Consider the following 11,680-nt stretch of genomic DNA (forward strand, 5'->3'; position numbering starts at 1 on the left):
TATGGTCTGTTAAAATATTTAAGAGCAACTTCCTCTTGTCTAAGCATCAGTTTATCACTTTCAGTTTTCGGCTCACTGCTGTGCTCCCCAACAAACCAAGGTCAGTGAATATCTTGTATCTAGTAGTTGTGATTTGGGCCAATTTCAAGTGTAAAGAAAGTTGCATTTTTGCTACAAACAAAGCAGATATCAAAACATGCTAATATTTAGCTTGTATTTCTTGTCTTTGTTAGACGTAAGGATCAAGTTTTGTAGGATATAATAACAAAAAACATGAAAAAACTTGCAGTTATGGCAGCAGTTGTAGTACTTGTTTAAACTTATTTTCCTCTTTCGGCTCCAGCTCGTCTGACTGTGAGTCCCAGCAGCTCTCAGTTCTTTGAATATGACTTTGTGTCTCTGAGCTGTGAGGAGGACGACAGCTCTGCTGGATGGACTCTGAGGAGAAACACAAGCACACAGCAAATGACCCAGTGTGGAGTTAAATGGGGAAGATATACAGGTTCTTCTTGTGAGATTCACTTCATCGACCCATTGGACAGTGGAGTTTACTGGTGTGAGTCCAGAGAGGGTCCCATCAGTAACATGGTTAACCTGACAGTCACTGGTAAGCTGAGTGTGTGGAGTTGGTGTTGATGAAGCTGTGTGTAAATGGATGAAATGCTGTAGTTTGTCTCTGTGTTGAGGTGGATCAGTGATCCTGCAGAGTCCTGTCCTCCCTGTGATGGAGGGAGATGACGTCACTCTGCTCTGTGAAACAAAGACCACTCCCTCCAACCTCCCAGCTGCTTTCTTTAAAGATGGCTCCTTCATCAGGAAGCAGCCTACAGGTCACATGACCATCCAGCATGTTTCCAGGTCTGATGAAGGCCTCTACAACTGTGACATCAGCGGTCATGGAGAGTCTCCATCCAGCTGGATCACTGTCACAGGTGAGGAGCTTCACTCTAATTTCACCACTCCCTTTGTGTTCACAGTCAATTGAACAGGTGGGATTCTCTCTGCAGCTAAACCATCAACCACAGCCTCACCCACTACCCTTCCCATGACCACCTCTAGAGCACCTCCATCGCTTGTCTCCACCCCTTTCCAGGTTGTGACTACAGTCTGCCACCTGCTGTTGTTCTTTTCGCACTTACTTCATCTTCACTGTGCTCATGCCACAGGTGAGCCACTGAATCATTTATTCACCTTTGAAACATCAGTAAACAAACCATCAGGCTGTTTATTACTGACGCTTAACTCTAAATAAACTCTTCACATGTTAATGTCCGGAAAAGACAAACATAACAGTGAGTCCACTGCTCTTGTAACCTAATAGACATCAACAAAAAAATATTCATGGAGTTCTGCAGCTTTAGCGTTATACTGTAGATATTTCCAATCTCACAGGATATTATTAGAAAATTCTATATACATTTCCAATTCTATGAAAATGATATTGATATATTTATCCATGATGCCAGATGACACCAATAAATAAGTTCAATTATGTTGTAAACACATAAAGGACTGAATCATTTCAGAAACATTGAGGATTTTTAGAGCCACTGACATCTTCATCAACATGCATATTAAACAACCCAGAAGAACTGTTTTTTGGGTTTTTTCTAAAATTAGATAACAGTGACATGGAAAAACTATTTCACGCATGTATTACTACTGTAATTCATTATTATCAGGATGTCCAAAAAACTCCCTGAAAAGTCTTCAGCTGATCCAAAATGCTGCACCAAGAGTACTGACAGGGACTAGAAAGAGAGAGCATATTTCTCCTGTTTTGGCTTCCCTTCATTGGCTTCCTGTTAAATCCAGAATTGAATTCAAAATCCTGCTCCTCACATACAAGGTCTTAAATAATCAGGCCCCATCTTATCTTAATGACCTTGTAGTACCATATCACCCCATTAGAGCACTTCGCTCTCGCTCTGCAGGCCTACTTGTTGTTCCTAGAGTATTTAAAAGTAGAATGGGAGGGAGAGCCTTCAGTTTTCAGGCCCCTCTTCTGTGGAACCAGCTTTCAGTTTGGATTCAGGAGACAGACACCATCTCTACTTTTAAGATATGCTTCACTTGCCTTTTTAATAAAGTTTATAGATAGGGCTGCGTCAGATAATCCTGAATCCTCCCTTAGTTATGCTGCTTTAGACTCAGGCTGATTTACCATAATGTACTGATCATCACTTCTTCCCGTTTTTTTGCCTGTGATGCTGCTGCATGTCATTAAACCATGGCCTTCTCACAGTTTGTGTTTTGTTCTCTCTTTGTGCTCTCCTCCCCCCCCCCAATTCTCTTTCCTCTCACCACCAAAGTTGTCAAGGCAGATGACTGCCCCTCTGTGTTCACAGTTGGAGGTTTCTTTCTGTTTGAAAGGAGTTCTTCCTCACTCTGTTTAATTAAATAAATATAATGTGTTGAACAGCATTTCCATCAGTATTGCTCCCATGATATCAGGTTATTTACTGCTCAGTTGTTTACTAATATGGATTAGTTGTTAACATGTTCAGCTAACATAACCATCAATGTTTACTGTGAGGGTACACATGTCTAAATAGTAACCAGAAACAACTGTTCATCAGCTGATGTTTGTAAAGACTGAAGAGAAGAAAGCTAAACTAAACTGGAGCTAAACTACTTTTAATCTTAAACTAAAGTACTGCTGGTGTTAAGATTGATCAATCTTTTCTGCAAGTTACAGAGCTGACATAATAAACATAATATGTAGTACAATATGAAAATGCTCTAAAACCAGGATATAAAATGTAAAAACATCGCTTTAAACTTTGGTACATGATCCTAATTTACTCTCCAATGTGCTCTCCATGTAGAAAACACCCTACCTGTCTCCATGGTGACGACCCATGTACTGAAGACGAAGGTTCGATGGCAAGAATGAGAGTATAATTTCTAAACTGTGCCAATGAAGATGGAAATTTATATTGCAACTCTATGAAACTTAATTAGCTGAATAGACGGCTTGTCTAGTTTTACATACTTTATGACAAGGTTGTCCAAGTCCAGGCATCGAGGGCCAGCGTCCTGCAGGTTTTAGATCTCACCCTGGGTCAACACACCTGAATCAAATGATCAGTTCATTACCAGGCCTCTGGAGAACTTCAAGACATATTGAGGAGGTCATTAGCCATTTGAATCAGCTGTGTTGGATCAAGGACACATCTAAAACCTGCAGGACACCGGCTCTTGAAACCTGGACTTGGACACCCCTGCTTTATGGCAATCAAAATGAAAGAGCTGAATCTGGAAATATTACAAAAAATATCTTTTATATCCAGCAAAGCAGGTCAAGAGTTTGACATTTTGATGAAAATATACTATTTGCAAGATTGCACAGGAATCTATTACTTGTGATTATGATTTACAGCTTTACATACTGTCTAATTTTAAAATGTACAAGTCAGTTGTTAGAATTTATGAGGAATGTTTCTCTGGAGAAATCAGTGTTTTATTTTATTTATTTCTATATTGTTATTACTTGCTGTTAACGAAAAAAGCCACTTTTTAATCATACACATGTTCAGCCCGTCCCAATAAAATGCATATCTGCTGTTTTTATTAATTGCATACCCATGTACAAGTTATCTTTCCTTGCTATAAGTTCAAAATAATATGACCTCTGCTTGGTCTGATATTATTTAAGCACTTAGTAGTAGAGAAAGTGCAGTAAGCTTCACTTTCTCAGACCAATTCTAAAGTTTAGAGTAAATCTTAACGCAGTAATGTTGTACCCACAAACAGGGGAAATAGTGAGGCAAGATTAATGAAGATACTGGCACACAGCTCTCACCTTCACTCATCTGTACTGAGTGTCAGTGACTGAAAAACAACCAAAACCATATTCTCTCTGCAAGGATATACCATATTTTCCGGACTACAAAGCGCACCTGAATATTAGCCGCACAAGATAAATCAAGGGAAAATCCTGTTTTGTACATACATTAGCCGCACCTGACTAAAAGCTGCAGGTGTTTCAATGTTTACTTATCATATGTAAGAGAATATGCACAAAGGGAATTGTCAGGAAAGAGATGACTGTTTGGAGACATCCCTTTTATTAATATTTTGAAAAACAAGTGACGGGTACATATTTGCATAACTTTTTAGGTATATGTACAAGTACCGGTAATTACAAGTACGAAACATGTACTGTGCTTTATAAATGAGTAACAAATGTAGTATATAACAATAACCTACAGCACACCAGAAAAAATAGATTCGGCCTACCTTTTAGGCTCAGGTGCAGTGACACGGCTTTAGCAAGAAGAAAAGTCAGTCATTCACCACCATCTTCCTGCGCACTAAAACCACCAAAGTCCTCTTCTCCAGTGTCGGAAACGAACAGGCTCAGGATGGCTACGTCATCTACTCTCTGCTTCTCTCCTTTGTTGTCACTTTCAAAACCAAAGAAATCCTCGTTGTCAGTGTCGGAGTTGAAAACCCTCTGAAGGGCCATGGCGGTGTCCTCCTCTCCATCATGCAGCAGTCCAGCCCTTCGAAATCCATTGGTGATCGTGGATGTTTTCACACTTTTCCACGCTGTCAGAATCCACTGGCAGACTTGGGCAAAACTTCCTTTCGCATGCGACCAGTTTTGTTGAATGATTTATCGCCACACGTCATCCACGCCTCCCACTGAACGCGTAGCGCTACTTTGAAGTTTGTTTTTCGCGCTACTTCATACGGCACTACGTTGCCTGGCGGACGGACATGTGACCAACATACCACTCTTGAACCCCAATACTATGTGTCTGATCACATGCCCTTCCGCCAGGCAACGTAGTGCCGTACAACAGCGGAACAAACAAAACAAATCCTCTTACAGTATCACAAAAATCATGGACAATCCATAGAAAAACCGCACCTGACTAAAAGCCGCAGGGTTCAAAGCTTGTGCAAAAAGTAGCGGCTTATAGCCCGACAATTACGGTACTCAGTCTCAGGACCACAGTTTCCAAACCAAGTTACTCTTATTTTCTGTTTTAACTGATGAGCGTAACTTAGACAATACACAACATGAAGTGTAACATAAGGTAAATACATCTTCTTAACTCACATGTTAGCTGACAGATTCACTGGCTTTCCACTGTAATGATATAATACTTTAAGATTTAATAAGAAAAAAGTATTAAGATTTAATATTTTAAGAGCTGTATATGTCATTCAGCACTTAACTTAAATACAGACAGTGGCAGCAAAACCATCTTATAATATGCACTATTGAAATCTAGCTTGCACAGCAACGGAGTTCAGCTGAAATTCCTCAGCAAAAACAGTCCACCACTCACCTCTTCCATTACAATGAACAATGATGATGGGATAACGGTCAGCAGTAAAACGTATTGCCACATTTATAGAGTTCTGTGCAGTGGGCAGTTACCTTAAACAGGGAAAATAGTGAGGAGAGCTGAAAGAAGCTCCTGCTCATCTGAAGCATCGACTGAAGCATGAGAGGCGCAAATCCCCCTACTGGAGCCCTGAGACATTACCAAAATCAAAATCAAATCATTACCAAATCAAATCACTATTCACTACATATACAGTTAAGCCCATAATTATTCATACCCCTGGCAAATTTTGACTTAAAGTTACTTTTATTCAACTAGGAAGTTATTTTTTAACTGGAAATGACACAGGCGTCTCACAAAAGATAATAAGATGATGTACAAGACGCATCATTGTGGAAAAAAATATTTCTCAGCTTTTATTTACATTTGAGCAAAAAGTATCATGTCCAGAATTATTCATACCCTTTACAAACTGTCACAGTCTCTGGGAAAATCCAAAGTTCCATCCATTCCAAATAGTCAAAGCTGTTCTAAAGCATCCTAATTACCCTGATTAATTGGAAATAGCTGTTTTGATCAACTCAACAGGTGAAAAACAGCAGCTCTCTGCAGGTGGTCTGTGGACATTCATGGCTAAGACAAAGGAACTCAGTGAGGACCTGCAGCTGTGCATTCTGGCTGCTCACAAGTGAGGAATGGGCTACAAGGCCATATCCAAATGTTTTCAAGTTCCAGTGGCTACAGTGCAAAGTATTATTAAAAATACAAGATGTTCCGCACTGTGGAAAATCTCAGAGGACGTTGTCGGAAGCCAAAAGTGAAACCTGTGCTGGCCAGGAGAATAGTGAGAGAGGTGAAAAAGAATCCAAGGATCACCACCAAGGCCATTCTGGTGAATCTGGGCTCTGCTGGTGGCAATGTCTCAAGGCAGACAGTCCAACGGACACTGTTGGAGTTCCACGGATGCAGACCAAGGAAAACGCCACTTCTCCAGGCACTTCTATGGCATGCAAAAGCTCATTTGGCCTTTGCAAATGCTCATCTGGACAAAGAAGAAGGTTTCTGGTCTTCAGTGTTATGGTCAGATGAAACAAAAATTGAATTATTTGGTCACAATGATGTTGCCTTCATTTGGCATAAAAATGGAGAAGCCTTCAACCCAAAGAACACCATCCCCACTGTCAAACATGGTGGTGGGAACCTAATGCTTTGGGGTGTTTTTAGCCAATGGACCATGGAACCTAATCACAGTAAACAGCACCATGAAAAAGAGCAATACATGAAGATTCTCAACAACAACATCAGGCAGTCTGCAGAAAAACTTGGCCTTGGGAACCAGTGGACATTTTAGCACGACAATGACCCAAAACATACAGCAAACGTGGTGAAGAAATGGTTAGCAGACAACAACATTAACGTTTTGCAGTGGCCTAGCCAGAGTCCTGACTTGAATCCAATTGAGAATCTGTGGAGGGAGCTAAAGATCAGGGTGATGGCAAGAAGACCTCCAACCTGAAAGATTTGGAGCTCATTGCTAAAGATGAATGGGCAAAAATGCCTGTGGAGACATGCAAAAAGCTGGTCTGCAATTATAGGAAGCGTTTGATTGCTGTAATAGCCAATAAAGGCTTTTTTCTATTGATTATTGAGAAGGGTATGAATAATTCTGGACATGATACTTTTTGCTAAAATATAAATAAAACCTGAGAAATATTTTTTTCCACAATGATGCCTCTTGTACATCGTCTTATTATCTTTGGGGAGACACCTGTGTCATTTCTGCTCAAAAAAGAACTTGCTTGTTGAACAAAAGTAACTTTAAGTCAAAATTCGGCAGGGGTATGAATAATTATGGGCTTAACTGTACGTGTGTGTGTGTGTGTGTGTGTGTGTGTGTGTGCGTGTGTGTGTGTGTGTGTACATATACATACAATTAACAAAAATTTAATATACAGAGGTTAGCGGTTGGATATTGTGCAAAAGAAATGGCATTTATGTACAGTATGGAGTGCATAATGTTGAAGTTCTGGTAAGTGAAGGTGAGGTGTCTATGAAGTGTTCAGCAGTCTGATGGCCTATTGGAAAAAGCTGACTCCCAGTCTGCTCGTTCAGGACTGGATACTGCAGTACCAATGGATCAACGCAAAGTGAACCCAGACAAAACTATTACCATCATCTCCTTTTACATTCCCACTGTGCATAGCCATGAGACCAGTTTTCCCACGCTTAACTCGTGTATGTTCATGCGAAGAGAGGAAAAGAACAAAAAAAACTTCCACAGGACTCTGATGTGAAAAGATATAAACAAAAATTTATTCCACAGCTTGTAAATCTTCTTATAGGAGTAATTAGGACTAAGCTATCCTGAACAACAAACACACTACAGTAGAAAACTGTGGCTCTGTCCTCCTCTCCTGCAGCATCTTGCCTCTGCTATACTAACTTTTTCCTCTCTCTCTCTCTCTCCCCCTTTAGCGACGCATGTGCTCATTTGCATAAATCCAGAATGCTGGGTTTTTAACTATAAACCAAGCCTTTAAGGCACACATATTCATGGTTTTACTTAATCAATCCAACAATAATGCAATAAAAATAATTTTAGTTCAATCATAACCATGAATTTACTTATTAAATTACTAAATACACAAAATAAGTTTAACAATAAATATAAATACTAAAATATATTAACTATATTAACTTTGCTCGCACACACTGCATATTCCATACAGCAACACATTCAAAACAACAATGAAGACATGTCATGAAACACAAGGAACAGTTGTGTATGAAGTGTTTCAAACTTTGTGTTATGGAAAAAGAAATCCAGCTCACATTCGAGCAAGTTAGCTATTAGCTTGTTCCTAACAAGAACAAAGCTGACATTAAAATTCGTAAATCTAACTTTCCTTGAAGCTGTAGCAACCATGGTTCCTCAAACACAAAGAAAAACACTAGAAAACCAGAATCTAGACAAAACAGGGAAAGGCATGATCAGTTGAAGTCTGTATTCAGTCAGGAGATTATTTATATAACATACCCTATGGCGAGTGCTGGCTTGACTAAAGTGAATGAAAGCCAAATATGAATTGTGATTTCAACAATATGTTTAAGTAGGCAGCAGGAGGACAGCTGCAGTTTAACAGCTTCAATTCACTGACAGGAAACAACATTAGAAATATCATCATCCTCAACTCATCTGCTTCACTGACACTGACACCTTCAACGGCAACACCTTCACTTCATCATCAGCCCAAATATATGGAAACATCCTGTCAGTGAAAGTGTGTGTGAAGGTGTGTATGTGTGTGTTAGTATCAGGATCAGAGAACGACAGCTTTCCTCTGTTCCAGTCCAGATTCACTCTGATCCTCTGGAGCTTCTTCTCTACTGAGAGTTCAGTGGATCCAGCTGATGGTGAACATGATGAGTATGTACCTTTATATAACAATATAGTCCATAATTCAGACTGAATGATTCCCTTCCTCTGCACAGACTCTGCTAACACACCCAGTCTCCACCATTTACTGTCTCCAACATCAGCATCCCAACTGTGAGTCCCTGAGTTAAAGCCCTCAGAGCCCAGGACAGAGCAGTAGAAATCAAACCTCTCTGGATTATCAGGAAGCTGCTGTTCATCTCCTTCTACCACACTGGTCAGATCTTCAGACAGGATGAGGTTTGGATGAGCAGTGTTTGGGTCCAGAATGAGAGGAGTGTAGGAGACCATGTCCTTCATGTTGTTCCAGATGTTGAAGGTCAGGTTGCCCAGGTGTTTGGCCTGGTCTATCAGAGCTCCTGAGGGCAGCTGTGGATCATCCAGCAGGGGGCAGCGCTGGACTCTTTCCACTGCAGCCTTGTAGTTGTGCAGGAATGAGACGTCTTCAGCTCTCAGCTCCTCCTCTGTGGCTCTGACTGTGTCTGAAAGAGCTGCTATCTCTCTGCTCAGAGCCTCCATCTTCTCCTTCATCATCCCACTCTTCTGCTCCTCTTCCTCCCTCAGTGCAGCCAGCCTGGCCTCCTCTTCCTCTGCTAGAAACTGGTGAAGCTTCTTAAACTGCTCCTTAATCTGCCTCTCTGTGTGTCGGGCCTGGACCTTAATGTGTTCTGCTGTTTGACCAAACTTCACTTGAACTTCTTCACAAACCTTTAACTTCTTCTTTAAGGGCTCCAGAGTTTCCTGAAGTTCCTTCTTGTGTTGTTGTGCAGCTTCATCGATGGGTCTGAATCTGTGATTGGTGTGATTTTCTGAGTCTCTGCAGACGAGACAAACTGGCTGCTGATGGTCCAGACAGAAGAGTTTGAGTTTCTCAGAGTGCAGACTGCAGAGAGCCTCTGAAGCTCTCTGATCTCTCTCCTGTAAGAACGACTCACACAGGTTCTTTAAAGCCCGGTTTAAAGGTGGTTCTTCCTTTGAAGATATTTCCTTACAAACTGGACACTCTCGTATCCGTTTTTTGATCCACCATCTCTTCAGACAGTCTTTACAGAAGCTGTGGCTACATGACAGAATAACAGGATCTCTGAAGACCTCCTGACAGACCGGACAGCAGAGATCCTCCTCTGATCTGGAAGCCATTGAGTCTGTGAGTGAAGCTGAAAACAGCAGACAGGAAGTACAGTCAGTCCTGGCTCCCCTCCCTCCTCTACTACCTTCACTAAAACTTTCTTTGAGTCGTGTTTTGGCTCAAACTCACATTCAGTGTGTGGAGCGTCAGCAGCTTGAAGCAGCAGTGTTGGAGTTTTCCACTTTTCTCTCCTGTAGCTGGACTCACTCAGAGGAAGCTGCTAGTTTGGTCTGAGGTCTGATCGTCTGTGCGTCTCTCTTTACTGAAGAAGAAAAAGAACCTGTTTCCTGGTTTGTCGCATTTGAATGACGTTAGGGGCGGAGATTCATTCATCTTCCCTAACCCCATCGGCGGAGCGGGGGGGACGGGGGCCCGGGCTTACTGGTCTTAAGCCCGGGTTGTTGTTTCAGAAGCCCGGGGTCTTTTGGAGTGTAATTTGCTTTATAGTTAGATGCCTGACTGACAACTGTATAAAACAAAAACTACACACAATATTCAAAGCACATAGCGGACAGTCGTAAATTCCCCCTAATTTTGGTATGATCCGAGCTCAGGCACTAGCCGACTGAGCGCAGCACCCATGTGAGCCAGGGGGGAGAAGCTGCTGCGAGTTTGCTGCAGACAGAGGAGAGCTTAAGTTCGACCAGGTACCAAAGCAAATCATTCGTACTGTACAAATAATGTAAATATGACGGTTTATTATGAACGATTGATATCAAACTGATCACTTGACCCATATTACGTTACTTGCTCTTCGAGTGAATCAACAAATGGCGAAATGAAAAGCCGAATAACAACTGGTTTTTTTTTTTAGAGAGAGTCTTAGCTTAGCTTACATGTGTGTTTATTTCATATTTTCAGTTGTTACCCTCCACGACTAAACAAAGCACTCTAAATTGGTTTCAGTTATGTACTGATGAACAGAACAATGGACATAAGGAGCTTCTTTCAAAGACAAAAACTCAGGTAGATGTTATTTTATATATTATGCTTTTTATGTTGTTCAATATATTTCTATGCAAAACAGGATATGAAACAGGAATTTCAACACACAGCAGTATATTCACAGTTGAAACCACATATTTACATATACTTTAGGGACAAAATATAAAAACTTTTTTTTTACTGTTAAACATCAATTTAGAGTAAACTTGTTTTGTTTTAGATAAATAAATATTGAAATATCTTTTGAATTAGTTAAATGTCAGGATAAAGAGAGACAGAGCTGTCTATTTATTATCACTTTCATCAAATTTAGGAGTACATATACACTAAGTTTATTGTTAATTCATAAGAAAACTGCAGACGATTCCATTCTGAGCTGAAGAAGCTTCTGATAGGTTAGTAGAGTCCATGTGAGTAAATTGGGGCACACCTGTGGATGCATATAAGGCACCCCAACACACAACGGTCGTGTCCAAATCCTCCTGAGGACGCATTTGTAGACCGATTACATCACAGTGACACGCCAAAGGCTGTCCAAATTCGTAGACTCCGAATGCAGCCGACAAATGTGTCCTCCTTTTCCCCGAATTTGAAGGATGGGTCAGGTGTGTCCTTCGTGGCCCACCATATCCCAGAATTCATATCGCGGCCCAGCCAAACACCAGTTTCTGGCAATGGCGGCCGCTACTAAGTTTTAAAATTACTCTTATTAATCTTTCTGGGTCACAAAATAAACTTTTAACATGTTTTCAGGTGAGAATGTAGCTGTGTTTTCACACAGCTGAATAAAAGTCAAACAGAAAACTGATTACACAGAAGTGTAATTAGTTTGAAAATATAACAGGACACTGGAGTGTCCTGTTATAT

The 11,680-nt window shown here is 40.8% G+C and overlaps 1 protein-coding gene and 1 long non-coding RNA gene across 2 annotated transcripts; one reads left to right on the forward strand and one right to left on the reverse strand.

The window, feature by feature from the left end:
* The first annotated feature begins 873 nt into the window (after nucleotides 1–873).
* On the forward strand, nucleotides 874–3,576 carry LOC120438459. The gene is made up of 3 exons (XR_005611928.1): nucleotides 874–932; nucleotides 1,008–1,166; nucleotides 2,829–3,576. It is a non-coding gene; the product is annotated as an uncharacterized LOC120438459 (long non-coding RNA).
* Nucleotides 3,577–7,594: 4,018 nt separating this feature from the next.
* On the reverse strand, nucleotides 7,595–10,129 carry LOC120438397 (zinc-binding protein A33-like). The gene is made up of 2 exons (XM_039608804.1): nucleotides 9,998–10,129; nucleotides 7,595–9,896 (listed from the first exon to the last, which is right to left on the reverse strand). The coding sequence occupies exon 2, from the start codon at nucleotides 9,877–9,879 to the stop codon at nucleotides 8,491–8,493; it is 1,389 nt and encodes a 462-aa protein (XP_039464738.1). The 5' UTR covers nucleotides 9,880–9,896; nucleotides 9,998–10,129; the 3' UTR covers nucleotides 7,595–8,490.
* Between the last annotated feature and the right edge of the window lie 1,551 nt (nucleotides 10,130–11,680).

Source organism: Oreochromis aureus, linkage group 3, assembly GCF_013358895.1.
Source record: "Oreochromis aureus strain Israel breed Guangdong linkage group 3, ZZ_aureus, whole genome shotgun sequence".
Taxonomy (NCBI): Eukaryota; Metazoa; Chordata; class Actinopteri; order Cichliformes; family Cichlidae; genus Oreochromis; species Oreochromis aureus.